Source organism: Bombina bombina, chromosome 5 (assembly GCF_027579735.1).
Source record: "Bombina bombina isolate aBomBom1 chromosome 5, aBomBom1.pri, whole genome shotgun sequence".
NCBI classification, from domain to species: domain Eukaryota; kingdom Metazoa; phylum Chordata; class Amphibia; order Anura; family Bombinatoridae; genus Bombina; species Bombina bombina.
This window is the reverse complement of record NC_069503.1, coordinates 273742034-273762148: the sequence shown is the minus strand read 5'-3', so window position 1 is coordinate 273762148 and position 20115 is coordinate 273742034. Positions and strand designations below refer to the sequence as shown.

Genomic DNA, 20115 nt, shown 5'->3' with positions numbered 1-20115 from the left:
CTAAGGCTCAAATTACAGGACAAGCAGGCAAAATAAATATTGCAATACAAAGTTTTTTCCCATTATGCATATTTACATTTATTTTTTTATAGGAAATTCAATTCTAAGACTACTACAACTTGTCAAGTATGTTTCTAATATTCATTGGCTAAAACTCAAAATTATATTTCCATGAAAATTAAACAGACTTTTTAATTTTTTTCTATTCTCACATTTACTTCATTCTTTGTTGAGAAACATACCTAGATAGGCTCAGAAGCAGCAAAGCTCTACTGGGAGCTAACTGGTAATTGGTGGCTACACACATATGACTCCTCGCTCACCAAATGTTTTCGGCTAGCTCTCAAAAGTGTATAAGCTGATTTTAAAGTAACATAATAGTCGAAAAAAAATAAAAATTTTATGCTTACCTGATGAATTTCTTTCTTTTGCGATGTACCGAGTCCATGGATTCATCCTTACTTGTGGGATATTATCCTTCCTAACAGGAAGTGGCAAAGAGCACCACAGCAGAGCTGTCTATATAGCTCCCCCCTTAACTCCACCCCCCAGTCATTCGACCGAAGGCCAAGGAAGAAAAAGGAGAAACTATAAGGTGCAGAGGTGACTGAAGTCTTTAATAAAAAATACCATCTGTCTTGAATAGACAGGGCGGGCCATGGACTCAGTACATCGCAAAAGAAAGAAATTTATCAGGTAAGCATAAATTTTGTTTTCTTTTGCATAATGTACCGAGTCCACGGATTCATCCTTACTTGTGGGATTCCAATACAAGCTTTAGGACACGGATGAAGGGAGGGACAAGACAGGAACCTAAACGGAAGGCACCACTGCTTGCAAAACCTTTCTCCCAAAAATAGCCTCCGAAGAAGCAAAAGTATCAAATTTAACACCTCTTTCACTTTACCCTTCCTGCTTAGAGCCGGCAAAGAGAATGACTGGGGGGTGGAGTTAAGGGGGGAGCTATATAGTCATCTCTGCTGTGGTGCTCTCTTTGCCACTTCCTGTTAGGAAGGATAATATCCCACAAGTAAGGATGAATCTGTGGACTCGGTACATCATGCAAAAGAAATGACACACTCTAATTGGTTAGAGCATGTAATTTTACGAATATCTACCCAGCTCTGTGTGTTTAACAAAGTAGAACAGGGTCGATAGTCATAAAATATGTTTGCCTGTAAGCTAAAAATTAACTTTCTTTTAAAGAGATTTACACAGCCTGTGAACGACATATATTGATACAAAATAGTTGTACACTGAATTAATTTATTGGCATTGCATTACTCATATTATAACCAATACAATTGTATTAGACAAATACACTTATTCTTTTGTAATATTTTCTGTGGTTTTAAAAATAGGATTTGTATATACAGTATATATATATATATATATATATATATATATATATATATATATATATATATATATATATATATATATATATATATATATATATATATATATATATATATATATATATATATATATATATATATATATATATATATATATACACACACACACACACACACACAGCTCAAAATTTCCACTAGCCATTGGCGAGTAGAAATTTAACAGTGGTGAGTAAAAGTTAGTTAGTGAATGTTGAGTCTGAAGTCTGAAGTCTGGTGGCATGTTGTAAGTAGCAAAGTTGGCACATTGCATTTACAGAATGTACATTCCTATTGCAGCACCGACAAACACATATTTTGGGCTATGTGCTAAAACTATGATCAAAAGGGATATTATATAGCCATGAAAGGGAAAGGATATGTTATTCCTCTAGGACTGTAGGGACCCACTTAGTGCTTAGACTGTTACTTCTGAGAGGGTAAATGGGGCAGAGAGAGATTGGAGAGGAAAAGTGAAAATGGAGAAGAAGGTAGAGTTAAGAGACAATGGAGAAAAAAAGAGTGAAGAGATATGAGAGAGGGGAAAAAGTGTAATAAGAATATATGGCTTGAAATATAAGGGAGATGGTAAAAAGAGAGACTGAAGAGAGGAGGGAGTCGAGAAAGATAGTTAAGAGCGAGAAGGGAGAGATGATAATGATAAAAAAAATAAATCTCTAGGTCTGCTATGAACTTCCATGACTCTCTGCATTCTCTCAGTTCAACAACTTCCTTTTTCTATCCAGCTGTTGTCTTCCCCAGAACCTCTAGTTTTTAACTGCTATAAACCTATTTTTGTTAATTTATTACTATATATAGGATTATTTAATATGGTATGGTATAAACTAAAAGCAATATTACAAAATGTTTCACAATAGCTAAACATATTGAAAGAGGGGGTGAAGTAGTGGGTGTGGTGGGATTAGAAGTGGCGAGTAACATTTTGCCCTGGCTAGAAGCTTAGGAATTTTGAGCCCTATATAGTGCACTCTCACAAACTGGTAGTCAAATGCCAGGGTGCTAAGATAATTGTAAATACTGGATAAGGAACAAAGCACTCACTGGTCTTGTACAGTATCCAAACTTGATTTATTTCTTAGTGACGTTTCGGGGTGTTCACCCCTTCATCAGACCAACAGTCTGATGAAGGGGTAAACACCCCGAAACGTCACTAAGAAATAAATCAAGTTTGGACACTGTACAAGACCAGTGAGTGCTTTGTTCCTTATCCATGTAAATGCAATGTGCCAACTTTGCTACTATATATATATATATATATATATATATATATATATATCTCCAGTATATATATATATATATATATATATATATATATATATATATATATATATATATATATACATATACATATATATATACATATATATATATATATATATATATATATATATATATATATATATATATATATATATATTTGCATACAAAGAGAGAAGCGCTCTACCAGGAACGAACAACAGCTCAGTGGCTTGTTCTATGGCGATTTACCACCCGGAAGCAGCCTCTTTTAGACCAGTGTGCTTTTCACAGAAGAAAACTTTCCTGAAGTATATCAGTCTGATCCTGCCAAGTAAGGTCAGTCCAGCCCCAAAATACCAGGCAATTCTCCTCTGAACAAGGAACATGACAACCCCAGACGATCGTTTCGGCCTCCTATGGGCCTCGTCAGTGAGGTGCAGCCACATTCCTCTAAGCACACTGGGCAAGGAGTCCACGTCTGGTTTCCCCATCACCCATAGGGAGACTTCCCCAGGGTCATAATAATTTGCATACAAAGAGATAAGCGCTCTACCAGGAACGAACAACAGCTCAGTGGCTTGTTCTATGGCGATTTGCCACCCGGAAGCAGCCTCTTTTAGACCAGTGTGCTTTTCACAGAAGAAAACTTTCCTGAAGTATATCAGTCTGATCCTGCCAAGTAAGGTCAGTCCAGCCCCAAAATACCAGGCAATTCTCCTCTGAACAAGGAACATGACAACCCCAGACGATCGTTTCGGCCTCCTATGGGCCTCGTCAGTGAGGTGCAGCCACATTCCTCTAAGCACACTGGGCAAGGAGTCCACGTCTGGTTTCCCCATCACCCATAGGGAGACTTCCCCAGGGTCATAATAATTTGCATACAAAGAGATAAGCGCTCTACCAGGAACGAACAACAGCTCAGTGGCTTGTTCTATGGCGATTTGCCACCCGGAAGCAGCCTCTTTTAGACCAGTGTGCTTTTCACAGAAGAAAACTTTCCTGAAGTATATCAGTCTGATCCTGCCAAGTAAGGTCAGTCAGCCCCGAAATACCAGGCAATTCTCCTCTGAACAAGGAACATGACAACCCCAGACGATCGTTTCGGCCTCCTATGGGCCTCGTCAGTGAGGTGCAGCCACATTCCTCTAAGCACACTGGGCAAGGAGTCCACGTCTGGTTTCCCCATCACCCATAGGGAGACTTCCCCAGGGTCATAATAATTTGCATACAAAGAGAGAAGCGCTCTACCAGGAACGAACAACAGCTCAGTGGCTTGTTCTATGGCGATTTACCACTCAGAAGCAGCCTCTTTTAGACCAGTGTGCTTTTCACAGAAAAAAACTTTCCTGAAGTATATCAGTCTGATCCTGCCAAGTAAGGTCAGTCCAGCCCCGAAATACCAGGCAATTCTCCTCTGAACAAGGAACATGACAACCCCAGACGATCATTTTGGCCTCCTATGGGCCTCGTCAGTGAGGTGCAGCCACATTCCTCTAAGCCCACTGGGCAAGGCGTCCACGTCTGGTTTCCCCCATCACCCATAGGGAGACTTCCCCAGGGTCATAATAATTTGCATACAAAGAGAGAAGCGCTCTACCAGGAACGAACAACAGCTCAGTGGCTTGTTCTATGTACTGTATATATTTAACCATTTAACCTAGGAACGTGAAATTTAAAGGTACGTTGTTTTTATGACAGAGGCACCCACTATGGCAGGATTTTTAGAAATTATATCCCTAAGGGGGTGAAAAGAAGGGGTGATTTTTTTTTTATGAGGATACCTATATCAAAAACTGAAGATGTTACAGACATGAAAAACTTACCAGATCATTTTCTTTTCTTCTGTATGGGGAGAGTCCACAGCTGCATTCCTTACTTGTGGGAAAAATGGAACCTGGCCACCAGGAGGAGACAAAGACACCCCAGCCAAAAGGCTTAAATACCTCCAGAAAGAGTATGCTACGGAAAGAGCGCTACAATACCCCCCTAAGACATGTGTGGCTTAAGGTGATGTCCATGAGGTGTTGGTATTTATGGAATATATACAAAGTGTTAAGAAGGACGTGTCTATGGGTATGTATGAAAATATTATTTAATAAATAATACCTCCCCACTTCCTCATCCCCCAGTCATTCTGCCAAGGGAACAAGGAACAGAAGAAGAAATATAAGGGTGCCAGGGGAACGAATAAAAAATAATTTAAGGCCGCCCACAGAAAAAGTATGGGCGGGGAGCTGTGGACTCTCCCCGTACAGAAGAAAAGAAAATTATCTGGTAAGCATAATTTAAGTTTTTATTCTTAAAACAGGGAGAGTCCACAGCTGCATTCATTACTTTTTGGGAAATCAATACCCAAACTATATGCGCCTCGCCCTTGGAGAGGCGCACAGGTGCGCCAATATTTATCATTAAACCGGTAGTATTTTAACGCCGATTTCCATTGGCGAGATGCGGCGGATTAATGATAAATCTCGCCATCATTTTTTAGAATGTGACTTATTTATCATTCAAACAGCTTTGAATTATTAATATTTCAATTCAATTAATGTTTATTACATTTAAATCTTATTGTTTCTATTAACCTTTGCCCTGTTAAATCCAGATTTTTAATACCAAATATATTTAAATCTAAATATTGAAAACCAAGACTTTCAGAATGATTAATGTATATCTTTTAAAAATTGTTAAAATACCACTTTTTGCATTGTTAATAAAGCTTCTGAATTAAACTTTTTTGGTGGTTTTTAAAACGTAATACCTCTGACTCTTAACACACCCCCTGAAGACTTAGGCAATAGATAATCAAATCTCCCTTGCGTTAAAGGGACATTACAGCCAAAATTGGAATTGACATGGATGCATTTTGGATTTGAACTAATCATTTTTTTAATATACATCTATTATCAATAATGCCTCTAATAAAAGCTATTGCTGTTTAAAAAGTGTATTTAAGTATGCACCGTGCACCAGCATTTTAAGCACTTGTTCAGAGAGCCGAAGGTGCTTGTAACATCTGGTAAGTACTCATTTTGTAAATTATTGACAAGATACAAGCCCCAATGGCACTCTTGCAGCTGCAGTATTAAATACTGGTGTACTGAGAATATCTAGCTATGCTTCACATGCACATGCAGAGAAAAATGCTAACTAAACAGTGATAACTTTTAATAGAAGCATTTTTGCCAATACATGTATATTGCAAATATGTTTCTATTCAAATATGTAATTCATCTATGGACAATTTGATGATTTTCAGGGGACCGTGCAAAGGAAATAGCAGCCAAAATCAAAAAGAACTCCATATTCTCTGAAGAAAATAAAGGAGTAAATTCAATGTTCTCCATAATGGTTTTGTAGTAATTTGACAGTCGGATTTATAGGAGAATTTTAGGTTCTCCTTCGGCGCAAAATAATGATAAATATGAATTTCGGAGTATTTCTCTAAATACGACCGTAATACAGCATTTTTACGCTGTATTTAGCGCACCTGTGCGCCTTGGCAAGAGAGAATAGAGTGGGTGAATTTTGCGATCGTATTTTTGGTCGTAAATTGAGTTGATAAATCGGAGAATAAATCCGACAGAGTAATTATAGGCGCAAAAGTAGGAGAATTATGATGATAAATAGAGCCCTTAATGCAAACAGGTGGGAACAAAAAAGGCGGCCCATTCTGAGGGCACCACAGCCTGCCATACATAACCCAGACTCCCGACAAAAACTACTTCAACAGAAGCAGAAGGAACAAAAATGGGAAGAGGACAAAGTAACTGCCCATCAATTAGAACCCTAAGGATCCTTGTCAGAGACCACATAAATCCTGGACTCAACTGAGCACAAAAACCTCTGAGGAGACAAAAGTCCCACTATCTAGAAACACAAAAAAAAATAAACCCTCTCCATGATCAACGGTAAGGGGAACAACAAACAAACTCCCCACACCACATTCTCCCGAACTAAGAAGAAAGGAAAAATCAGATAAGAAAGCTTAAAAGGACCTCCAGAAACAATCCCCGAAAAACTCAAGCGGACTCTAAGGCTACAAGAGGACAAAGCCCTGTAGAGAATACTCTACCGACGGAGGAGAGCAAAGAAAGAAAAAAATCCAGACCGCCTCCTACATAGATCCAAAGGAACCAATGTAAAGCCTTAACCAGAACCTTACTCCTAGAAGGACAAAAGGTAGAACATAACTACCGTACCACAGACAGCTATCTAGCACAGAGAAACTGAACATCCGTAGGTCAGAGACCCCAGGAGCAGAACAGGAACAGAATAGTAACATCCGTTTATGCCATAAACAAAAGCCGAAGGCTTCCATCGGATAAACAGGCAGACTAAACTTCAAGCCATAATAACTAGCCAACCGAGTAGCTAGCAAACTTGCACCAGGACCATCCTGGAAAAGAACAAAAAAAAAAAACTCAGAAAACAGGGCGGACCAACTCCCCCCATACTAGAAAACGGGGTAAGGGAGGAAGACACCCTGACCATAATGTAGAACCAGCTACCCGCTGAGGGAAGGTTCCATATCATGCAAACCAACTGCAAGGCCTCCCAATCTAAGGAAGGAGCACTCGGATCCATGATACCTAAACAGAGCAGTCAGAGACCCTGACCCCTACTCTGATCAAACAGTCCCATCACAGAAGCGACTGGCAAGGTACAAAAGAACAAGGGAGATTAAAAAGTCCCAGCATCGACAAGGCCCGGAGATCAGAATGAATCTCCAGCCACGATATCCTAAGGAAAAGAAGTAGGAAAGAGGCACCGATACCCAGAGAGACTAGATCGGGTTCTAGGATACCTAACCTCATGTCCCTTCAGAAACCCGAAGGGAAGGTACACTCAGCAAAGAGAGACCCTCAATCCACTGAACTCCTAGATGAGGAAAACTACCTCAGGAGGAGCCAACTGGATAGGCGCTGTAGACCAGATCCTCCCAAATAGAAGAAAATCGAAAAAACCCAGGAAGACTCCAGTAGAGAAATTCCCAGGAAAAATACTTCCTCCATTTCTCAAGAAGAGAGAAAAAGAACCGCCCCAGTAGGAACAAGGAGATTTCCCCAGGACCGGGAAACCAAGACTGCTACTGGACGCCAGACAATCCAAAATCTATAAAAAACTGGAAAACAGAGTAACCAAAATGCCAAGTCAAAGACAAGGACTAGGTTAAAAACCAGACACCCAGAACCAGGAGCCGGATCAAAACCAAGAAACCTTGCGGTACAACCACAAAGTTACCCCCTCTGTAAATGAAATTGAACTAAAATTAATAAGTCTGGCGCTTAAAGCTGTAGGATATATAGATAGATCTCAGAATCAATATACGTATTATCCCTATGCACAAAAAAGAATTTCTTCTTAAAAATAAATTCCAGCAATGAATTGATGCATAAACTGACAAATTTTATTTCTAGATTATAATATAATATTAAAAATCACTTAAAATTCAATCATTCCAACCACATTCACACTAGCATACATACTACACTATACAATTCTATAATAGAACATTTGATAGTAGAATGACAGTATAAATTAAAAGTAGCAAATTTCATAAAAAGTCTCCAATTTAATGGCACGTATGTAAAAACCTTAAAAGTATCCCATGCTTGATTTTCCAGTGCAATATATCTCTTTGTTTATGAGTCTATAATTCAGGGAATTCCCAATAATGGCCTGTTGAATAAGGCTGTTAAAGGTGCTCCTTATAAAATGGATATATTTCTAACTGTGAATGTTAGCACCTAACCTCTTCAGCGGTTTTCAATGCGCTTTGAAAAGGCTCTCTCTACTTACACCAGAGCTCCGTGTCAAATAGTCTCAATATGTTGTTGGTAATAGCCCCTGATTAGGTAAACAGTTCAAGTATAACAAGGCTGCTTTCTCACCTTATATAAAGTTCTCATAAGTGCCGTCAGCAGACTCCCAGTCGATGGGTAAAACAGTGAGGCTTTTCTTACCTCTTAACCGTGTCTCCGTGTCAGTTTCGTTACCTGACCCGACACTCCGGTTTCTCCTCTGTCTCCCTTGTCTGCGGCTAACACGCTCCGTCGGTGACGTCACCCGGTATCCGGATTTCACAGGTGACTTTTTACTTGCGCAAGTATTTGGTGAGTTTCTCTCGAACGTCCTCTGCTCTTAGTACATCAAGTACGCAGAGACTGATAATCCTCTTTGTTCTGGATCTTTGTGTGGAGACAATCTTGTAAATAATTCCAAATAGCAGGACAGACCTTCCTTCTACGCGTTTCAACCCAGTCAATGGGTCTGTATCAAAGCGCCAGACTTATTAATTTTAGTTTAACTTGTCATTTGAAGTACCTAGGGAGGAGGTAGTTATTCCAGTCAGGCATAGTAGGAGAGGTTTAGTGCTTGACCCTAAATTTTTGTTTGTAAATGAAATTGCACAAGATTTGATGCAATTACTGCCATGCCCCCATGGGGTCTTGAACTCTGATCTCTCATGTAGTATCCCAGTGACTGTCCACTCAGCCCCAAATGACTTCTAGGATAACACCCACAAAGTCTGAAGACAAAGGTAGGACCCCATAACAATCCCCCAGCTCCCCAAGTATATAGGATCAAAAAGAGGATACTGCAAGAAAAACGGTCCCTAAGAACCGGGTCTCCTCAACCAGATGACAAAAAGACCTTCCCCAAAAGGCAAGGGGAAGCGAACAATACAGCAATCCCTGAAAATGAGAAGAGAAGCACTGCCTAAGGAGATCGGAACCAAAATAAGACAATTCAAACCAAAATGGAGTACCACTAGAGGGGAAAATTAATCACCCCCTAGACCAGGTACTGAAGATCTCCATGAAGTCATCTGATCCGATTTCGCGATAGGCTGCTGGCGTTGGGACTTGTCCGAACGAAAGGGACGAAAAGTAGACCCCTTAAGCTTATTCTTCTTATCCTGTGATAGGAAAGCACCCTTGCCTCCCGTGACCATGGCCTGGACCAAAAATAACTTTCCCCTGGAATAGGAGGGATAGTAATCTAGACTTCGAAGTCATGTCAGCAGACCAAGACTTTAACCACAGAGCACCTCCGGGCTAGAACAGAAAAACCTGATGTCTTGGCATTCAGGCGAATAATCTGCATATTTGCATCACAGATGAATTAGCTACCCTTAAGGCCTTAATTCGTTCCTGTATCTCCTCTAGGGGAGTCTCCACCTCCACCATAGCTGACAGAAGTAGACGGATAAAAGGACGAGCCAAGTTTCTCCTATTCATTCTTAATAATATTAGCCATCTTAACGGGGACCGGGAAGGTCTGAGGCATCACCCGGTCCTCGTAAACCCTTTCTAGCTTAGGGATCCAAGGTTCCTCTGGAAGTTTTGGTTCCGGAACCTCTAACGTAGCAAGCACCTCTTTCAGCAGAAAGCACAAATGCTCCATCTTAAACTTAAAGTCTGGCTCCTCCGCAGCTGGAGGTCTAGATGTTATCGATTCCGACCCAGAAAGAGCGTCCTCCGAAGAGTTGGGAGTCGCCTTCATCAGTGGATAATCTGTCAGAGACGGGCGGATAGCTATGTTTCACCTTTCGCTTGCAATTAGCAGGGCGTGGTAAGGCATTGAAGGCCACAGAGACCGCCGTTTGTAACTGATCAGCAAAATCTGGCAGCCAAAGTTCCCCTCCCGCGGGAGGATTAGTAGTGCCCTGGGGAGCAGCATGTGTAATCAGAGATGAATGTAGGGAACGCACCTCCCGGGACGGAGAACCCTCAGAGGTGGACGGCTCAGTTGTACTAAATATCTTATTCTTTTTAGATATTGCAATTTTATCAAAGCATATGGAACATAGTTGAGCAGGCTCCTCACAATAAACACAGGTATTAGATTTAGTTAAAGAGGGAGTACCTTCTAACACATCAGAGTCCTCCATAGCTTGCACCTTTATTACGGACTAGATAGAGATTAAATGGCACCTTTATACCCCAATGGCCGGGGCACTCACCACCTCCTATGACCTAGACCACAGAGAAAACACTTTGTCTCCTGCACCGCCGGTCAAGAAAGAGGAAGTTAAAAAGGCCACACCCGGTCACATGGAGTGCCATGCAGGACCGCCCCTGCACTAAGGAGAAAACATGCCAAAAAAGGCTGCATCGATATCTCCCTAAGGAAACCTGACTGTTCACACATTGACAGAGCCTCATCTCACACATGTCGCAGCATGAAACACAATAAATAATCTTATGCATAAATCCCCCCCTGTTCAATAACCCCCTTTCCGAGGATATTAACCCTTGATTCTATACAGATAAAAGGAGACACACTGTGACCCTGTCTTCTTGCGTTATCATATGTGTATAAATGAAACGATCTTACCAGAATCTATGCCGTGGAACAGGAACACAGCCTTTCAAGTGTGACAGGGTAGTAGCATCACTCCTGACATGGACTTGAGTGCAGAAAGCACGTCAACGCTGATTGCTTATTGAGCTGTTAATCTGAATTGGGATGGTTTCGCAGAAAGACTCTCCCTGCATCTCTGGATTCTAACTTTCATCCATGCTCTCCCTGAGAGGCTGACAGGACTGCTTAAAACTCCCGTCCCATTGCGAAGAGTACTACCCTCCATAAGAGACTACTCCAAATCTTCCGACACTTCTCTGCCAACCTCATGTGACGAAAGGCAAAGAATGACTGGGGGGTGAGGGGAGTGGGGGAGGTATTTAAGCCTTTGGCTGGGGTGTCTTTGCCTCCTCCTGGTGGCCAGGTTCTTATTTCCCACAAGTAATGAATGAAGCCGTGGACTCCATTAAGATGGAAATTGGTATTTAGATTATCCTTTAAAAATAAGTAGAGGGATAAAAGGACAAGCCAAGTTTCTCCAATTCGTTCTTAATAATATTAGCCATCTTAACGGGGACCGGGAAGGTCTGCGGCATCATCCGGTCCTCGTAAACCCTTTCTAGCTTAGGGATCCAAGGTTCCTCTGGAAGTTTTGGTTCCGGAACCTCTAACGTAGCAAGCACCTCTTTCAGCAGAAAGCACAAATGCTCCATCTTAAACTTAAAGTCTGGCTCCTCCGCAGCTGGAGGTCTAGATGTCACTGATTCCGACCCAGAAAGAGCGTCCTCCGAAGAGTTGGGAGTCGCCTTCATCAGTGGATAATCTGTCAGAGACGGGCGGACAGCTATGTTTCACCTTTCGCTTGTGATTAGCAGGGCGTGGTAAGGCATTGAAGGCCACAGAGACCGCCGTTTGTAACTGATCAGCAAAATCTGGCAGCCAAAGGTCCCCTCCCGCGGGAGGATTAGTAGAGACTATCTCTGGATTCTAACTTTCATCCATGCTCTCCCTGAGAGGCTGACAGGACTGCTTAAAACTCCCGTCCCATTGTGAAGAGTACTACCCTCCATAAGAGACTACTCCAAATCTTCCGGCATTTCTCTGCCAACCTCATGTGACGAAAGGCAAAGAATGACTGGGGGGTGAGGGGAGTGGGGGAGGTATTTAAGCCTTTGGCTGGGGTGTCTTTGCCTCCTCCTGGTGGCCAGGTTCTTATTTCCCACAAGTAATGAATGAAGCCGTGGACTCCATTAAGATGGAAATTGGTATTTAGATTATCCTTTAAAAATAAAGAAACAGGTGTTTTACCATTTCCCAAAAATCCACTTAAGGGGGAGTCAAAAGTGGGGGGGGGGGGGATGATTTATGAGGATACCTATATCTCAAAAATCAATGATGTTACAGATGTGAACATTTTCATTTAGATTCTCCTTTAAAAATATAGAAACAGGTCTTTTACCATTTCCTGAAAATCCACTTAAGGGGGATCAAAAGGGGGGGATGATTTATGAGGATACCTATATCTCAAAAAAAGTTCACGTCTGTAACATCTTTGATTTTTGAGATATAGGTATTATCATAAATCACCCCCCCCCTCCTTTTTGACCCACCTTAAGTGGATTTTCAGGAAATGGTAAAACACGTGTTTCTTTATTTTTAAGGGAGAATCTAAATAAAAAAAGTTCACGTCTGTAACATCTTTGATTTTTATTTAGATTCTCCCTTAAAAATAAAGAAACACGTGTTTTACCATTTCCTGAAAATCCACTTAAGGTGGGTCAAAAAGGAGGGGGGGGGGGGGTGATTTATGATAATACCTATATCTCAAAAACCAAAAATGTTACAGACGTGAAAATTGGTATTTAGATTCTCCTTTAAAAATAAAGAAACACATGTTTTACCATTTCCCGAAAATCCACTTAGGGGGGTCAAAAGGGGGGGATGATTTATGAGGATACCTATATCTCAAAAACCAAAGATGTTCCAGACGTGAAAATTGGTATTTAGATTCACCTTTAAAAATAAAGAAACACGTGATTTACTATTTCCCGAAAATCCACTTAAGGGGAGTTAAAAGGGGGAGGGGGTGATTTATGAGGATACCTATATCTCAAAAACCGAATGTTAGATAAGTAAAAATAATAATTTATAATTTTCATTATAAAGTAAGTTTAGATGCCAAATTTCTAACGTCTTTTTCACATTTGAGAGTTGAGTCCTAATATATAATTACAATTTAATATTAAAGTAATTGTACACAGAATAAAAATAACATATTTTTGATGTGCCGGACGAACGCCCCATCCACAACTTAGCTGATTGGTGCCCATGTAGGAGAAACACAGAGAATTAATGAAAACTCACGAAGTTCATGTCAGTGAGTGTGCAACCCGAACGGGCACACACTTGAGGGCACATGTTTGTTCGTGTTTTTCGCTATTTTTTACAAATCACAAAATCCACGTGAGCAAAGCTGCGTGCAACAGCTAGTATATATATATATATATATATATATATATATATATATATATATACAGTGAGTGCAGAATTATTAGGCAAATGAGTATTTTGACCACATCATCCTCTTTATGCATGTTGTCTTAATCCAAGCTGTATAGGCTCGAAAGCCTACTACCAATTAAGCATATTAGGTGAGGTGCATCTCTGTAATGAGAAGGGGTGTGGTCTAATGACATCAACACCCTATATCTGGTGTGCATAATTATTAGGCAACTTCCTTTCCTTTGGCAAAATGGGTCAAAAGAAGGACTTGACAGGCTCAGAAAAGTCAAAAATAGTGAGATAGCTTGCAGAGGGATGCAGCACTCTTAAAATTGCAAAGCTTCTGAAGCGTGATCATCGAACAATCAAGCGTTTCATTCAAAATAGTCAACAGGGTCGCAAGAAGCGTGTGGAAAAACCAAGGCGCAAAATAAATGCCCATGAACTGAGAAAAGTCAAGTGTGCAGCTGCCAAGATGCCACTTGCCACCAGTTTGGCCATATTTCAGAGCTGCAACATCACTGGAGTGCCCAAAAGCACAAGGTGTGCAATACTCAGAGACATGGCCAAGGTAAGAAAGGCTGAAAGACGACCACCACTGAACAAGACACACAAGCTGAAACGTCAAGACTGGGCCAAGAAATATCTCAAGACTGATTTTTCTAAGGTTTTATGGACTGATGAAATGAGAGTGAGTCTTGATGGGCCAGATGGATGGGCCCGTGGCTGGATTGGTAAAGGGCAGAGAGCTCCAGTCCGACTCAGACGCCAGCAAGGTGGAGGTGGAGTACTGGTTTGGGCTGGTATCATCAAAGATGAGCTTGTGGGGCCTTTTCGGGTTGAGGATGGAGTCAAGCTCAACTCCCAGTCCTACTGCCAGTTTCTGGAAGACACCTTCTTCAAGCAGTGGTACAGGAAGAAGTCTGCATCCTTCAAGAAAAACATGATTTTCATGCAGGACAATGCTCCATCACACGCGTCCAAGTACTCCACAGCGTGGCTGGCAAGAAAGGGTATAAAAGAAGAAAATCTAATGACATGGCCTCCTTGTTCACCTGATCTGAACCCCATTGAGAACCTGTGGTCCATCATCAAATGTGAGATTTACAAGGAGGGAAAACAGTACACCTCTCTGAACAGTGTCTGGGAGGCTGTGGTTGCTGCTGCACGCAATGTTGATGGTGAACAGATCAAAAGACTGACAGAATCCATGGATGGCAGGCTTTTGAGTGTCCTTGCAAAGAAAGGTGGCTATATTGGTCACTGATTTGTTTTTGTTTTGTTTTTGAATGTCAGAAATGTATATTTGTGAATGTTGAGATGTTATATTGGTTTCACTGGTAAAAATAAATAATTGAAATGGGTATATATTTGTTTTTTGTTAAGTTGCCTAATAATTATGCACAGTAATAGTCACCTGCACACACAGATATCCCCCTAAAATAGCTATAACTAAAAACAGACTAAAAACTACTTCCAAAACTATTCAGCTTTGATATTAATGAGTTTTTTTGGGTTCATTGAGAACATGGTTGTTGTTCAATAATAAAATTAATCCTCAAAAATACAACTTGCCTAATAATTCTGCACTCCCTGTGTGTGTATATATATATATATATATATATATATATATATATATATATATATATATATATATATATATATATATATATATATATATATATATATATATATATATATATTAGTTATATGAACATATTCACATGTGGATCTCAGTATACTGATAAAAATAAATCAGATTAAATGTGACTGTAATAAAAAAAAGGAAAACATAATAAATACTTTTAATTTTAAAAAGAAATTAGTAAATAAAAATAAAAATCTAATGAACAGTTAAAAAGGTAAAATTCTGTACCCACCCCTTGAACTTGTGAGGCATCAGTAGCAAGTCTTGTAGTCAGGGCCCCAGTGCTGTTCTTGTTGTCATCAAACCAGCCAACTTCCTAGCATAACAATTAAACACATTAATCCTGATGTAGCCACAATAAACTATAAGTCATCAATGTCAATTTAGGCGATATTATTTTTGTATGTCATTTTAGCACTAGCTACCCCACAAAGGGGATAAACAAATTGTTTAAGTAAGTGGAAACTGATAAAAAGATGGTAAGGTGAGAAAACTGCCATTGAAGTAAATTAGCAGAGGTAATTGCACAGCTGGGTCGTGCAACTACTGCTGCTGATTGGGTAACCATCCGTTTCCGCTCAGGAACACCCGTTATCAAAGCTTTAATTGCACAGCTGGGTTGTGCAACTACTGCTGCTGATTGGGTAACCATCCGTTTCCGCTCAGGAACACCAGTTATCAAAGCTTTAATTGCACAGCTGGGTTGTGCAACTACTGCTGCTGATTGGGCAATCATCCATTTTGTTAATTGCACAGCTGGGTCGTGCAACAACTGCTGCAGATTGGGTACTCATCTGTTTTTGGTAAGTATTGAAAGTACTTGTTATTTTTAAAAATAAGGGGTTACAATAGATTAGGCCTAATAATGCTATGTGCCTCAGTTCTAGGACACAATAAGACTGTCATGAGCACTTTATTGTAATATATTCGTCTTGTACAGAGCTTTCTAAATGTGTTTTCACACCATATCATACAAATTTCTTACTCAAATGTCTATTAAAATGAACAATTATATATTGAGTTCATGTACATACCTGTCTTAACATTGCCTTAAAAGCCATAAGCCTGAGTCTCATTGTAAGAATCTCGCCAGCTTTTCCAAAAGTGAATCCCTGTAAAAAGATGGACAAAAACAATCAATAAAGTGACTCTTGAAAATAAATTTTCAGTTACACACATTGCCATGAGTGTTACCCCAAAAAACTGTAATGTGGTGTTTAGTTACAAACAAAAACACAATTTATGCTTACCTGATAAATTTATTTCTCTTGTGGTGTATCCAGTCCACGGATCATCCATTACTTGTGGGATATTCTCATTCCCAACAGGAAGTTGCAAGAGGACACCCACAGCAGAGCTGTAATATAGCTCCTCCCCTAACTGTCATAGCCAGTCATTCGACCGAAAACAAGCAGAGAAAGGAGGAACCATAGGGTGCAGTGGTTACTGTAGTTTAAATTTAAAAATTACCTGCCTTAAAATGACAGGGCGGGCCGTGGACTGGATACACCACAAGAGAAATAAATTTATCAGGTAAGCATAAATTGTGTTTTCTCTTGTAAGGTGTATCCAGTCCACGGATCATCCATTACTTGTGGGATACCAATACCAAAGCTAAAGTACACGGATGAAGGGAGGGACAAGGCAGGAACTTAAATGGAAGGAACCACTGCCCGTAAAACCTCTCTCCCAAATACAGCCTCTGAAGAAGCAAAAGTATCAAATTTGTAAAATTTTGAAAAAATATGAAGCGAAGACCAAGTCTTCGCCTTGCAAATCTGATCAAAAGAAGCCTCATTTTTAAAGGCCCAAGTGGAAGCCACAGCTCTAGTGGAATGAGCTGTAATCCTTTCAGGAGGCTGCTGTCCAGCAGTCTCATAGGCTAAGCGGATTAAGCTTCTTAGTCAAAAATAAAAAGAGGTTGCCGAAGCCTTTTGACCTCTCCTCTGTCCAGAGTAGACAACAAACAAAGCAGATGTTTGACGAAAATCTTTAGTAGCTTGTAAGTAAAACTTTAAAGCACGGACCACGTCCAGATTGTGTAACACAAGGATGGAACAACAATCTCTTGATTGATATTCTTGTTAGATACCACCTTATGTAAGAACCCAGGTTTGGTACGCAGGACTACCTTATCCGTATGAAAAATCAGATAAGGAGAATCACATTGTAAGGCAGATAGCTCAGACTCTACGAGCCGAGGAAATAGCTACCAAAAAAAGAACTTTCCAAGATAAAAGCTTGATCTATGGAATGAAGAGGTTCAAACGGAACTCCTTGAAGAACCTTAAGAACCAAGTTTAAGCTCCATGGTGGAGCAACAGGTTTAAACACAGGCTTGATTCTAACTAAAGCCTGACAAAATGCCTGAACGTCTGGAACATCTGCCAGACGCTTAATTAGCTGACAATCCTTTCTCCAAACCTTCTTGGAGAAAAGATAATATCCTAGAAATCCTGACCTTACTCCATGAGTAACCCTTGGATTCACACCAATAAAGATATCTACGCCATACCTTATGGTAAATTTTCCTGGTGACAGGCTTTCGTGCCTGTCTTAAGGTATCAATAACTGACTCGGAGAAGCCACGCTTTGATAAAATCAAGCGTTCAATCTCCAGGCAGTCAGCCTCAGAGGAATTAGATTTGGATGGTTGAAAGGACCCTGAAGTAGAAGGTCCTGTTTCAGAGGCAGAGACCATGGTGGAAAGGATGACATGTCCACTAGATCTGCATACCAGGTCCTGCGTGGCCACGCAGGTGCTATCAGAATCACTGATGCTCTCTCCTGCTTGATCTTGGCAATCAGTCGAGGGAGCAGAGGAAACGGTGGAAACACATAAGCCAGGTTGAAAGACCAGGGCGCTGCTAGAGCATCTATCAGTGTCGCCTTGGGATCCCTGGACCTGGATCCGTAACACGGAAGCTTGGCGTTCTGGTTAGACGCCATGAGATCCAGTTCTGGTTTGCCCCAACGATGAATCAGTTGTGCAAATACCTCCGGATGGAGTTCCCACTCTCCCGGATGAAAAGTCTGACGACTTAGAAAATCCGCCTCCCAGTGCTCTACACCTGGGATATGGATAGCTGATAGGTGGCAAGAGTGAATCTCTGCCCAGCGAATTATTTTTGAAACTTCTAACATCTCTAGGGAACTTCTCGTTCCCCCTTGATGGTTGATGTAAGCTACAGTCGTGATGTTGTCCGACTGAAATCTGATGTACCTCAGAGTTGCTAACTGAGGCCAAGCCTGAAGAGCCTTGAATATCGCTCTTAGTTCCAGAATATTTAATGGAAGGAGAGACTCCTCCTGAGTCCACGATCCCTGAGCCTTCAGGGAATTCCAGACTGCACCCCAACCTAGAAGGCTGGCATCTGTCGTAACAATTGTCCAATCTGGCCTGCGAAAGGTCATACCTTTGGACAGATGGACCCGAGATAGCCACCAGAGAAGAGAATCCCTGGTCTCTTGGTCCAGATTCAGTTGAGGGGACAAATCTGTGTAATCCCCGTTCCACTGACTGAGCATGCATAGTTGCAGCGGTCTGAGATGTAAGCGTGCAAACGGCACTATGTTCATTGCCACTACCATTAAGCCGATTACTTCCATACACTGAACCACCGAAGGGCACGGAATGGAATGAAGAACCCGGCAGGAATTTAGAAGCTTTGATAACCTGGACTCCGTCAGGTGAATTTTCATTTCTACAGAATCTATCAGAGTCCCTAGAAAGGAAACTCTTGTGAGTGGGGATAGAGAACTCTTTTCCTCGTTCACTTTCCACCCATGCGACCACAGAAATGCCAGTACTACGTCCGTATGAGACTTGGCAATTTGGAAGTTTGACGCCTGTATCAGGATGTCGTCTAAATAAGGGGCTACTGCTATGCCCCGCGGCCTTAGGACCGCCATAAGCGACCCTAGAACCTTTGTAAAGATTCTTGGGGCTGTAGCTAATCCCAAGGGAAGAGCTACAACTGGTAATGCCTGTCTTGAAAGGCAAACCTGAGAAACCGATGATGATCTTTGTGTATCGGAATGTGAAGATAAGCATCCTTTAGATCCACTGTAGTCATATATTGACCCTCCTGGATCAGTGGTAGGATGGTACGAATAGTTTCCATCTTGAACGACGGAACTCTGAGGAATTTGTTTAAGATCTTTAGATCCAAAATTGGTCTGAAGGTTCCCTCTTTTTTGGGAACCACAAACAGATTTGAGTAAAAACCCTGTCACTGTTCCTCTTTTGGAACTGGATGGATCACTCCCATAACTAGGAGGTCTCGTACACAGTCTAAGAATGCCTCTCTCTTTATCTGGTGTGCAGATAATTGTGAAAGGTGAAATCTCCCTTTTGGGGGGGAAGCTTTGAAGTCCAGAAGATATCCCTGGGATATAATTTCCAACGCCCAGGGATCCTGAACATCTCTTGCCCACGCCTGGGCAAAAAGTGAAAGTCTGCCCCCTACTAGATCCGTTCCCGGATAGGGGGCCATTCCTTCATGCTGTCTTAGAGGCAGCAGCAGGCTTTTTTACCTGCTTACCTTTTTTCCAGGTCAGGTTTGGTCTCCAGACCGTCTTGGATTGAGCAAAAGTTCCCTCTTGTTCAGCATTAGAGGAAGTTGATGCCGCACCTGCCTTGAAGTTTTGAAAGGCACGAAAATTAGACTGTTTGGCCCTAGATTTGGACCTGTCCTGAGGAAGGGCATGACCTTTTCCTCCAGTGATATCAGCAATAATCTCCTTCAACCAGGCCCGAATAGGGTCTGCCCCTTGAAGGGAATGTTAAGTAGCTTAGATTTTGAAGTCACGTCAGCTGACCATGATCTAAGCCATAGCGCTCTGCGCGCCTGTATAGCAAAACCAGAATTCTTAGCCGTTAGTTTAGTCAAATGAACAATGGCATCAGAATAAAAGAATTGGCTAGCTTAAGTGCTCTAAGTTTGCCAAGTATGTCATCCAATGGAGTCGCTACCTGTAAAGCCTCTTCCAGAGACTCAAACC

At 41.2% G+C, this 20115-nt stretch overlaps 1 protein-coding gene across 1 annotated transcript in view; it reads right to left on the bottom strand.

The window, feature by feature from the left end:
• Positions 1 to 20115, bottom strand: part of ABCB1 (ATP binding cassette subfamily B member 1) — a 273231-nt gene that overhangs the window by 63573 nt on the left and 189543 nt on the right. The window contains exons 19-20 of the mRNA XM_053713996.1: positions 16146 to 16223; positions 15344 to 15427 (exon numbers count right to left, since the gene is read on the bottom strand). Coding sequence (XP_053569971.1) covers positions 15344 to 15427; positions 16146 to 16223 — 162 coding nt within the window. The remainder of the gene's footprint in view (positions 1 to 15343; positions 15428 to 16145; positions 16224 to 20115) is intronic.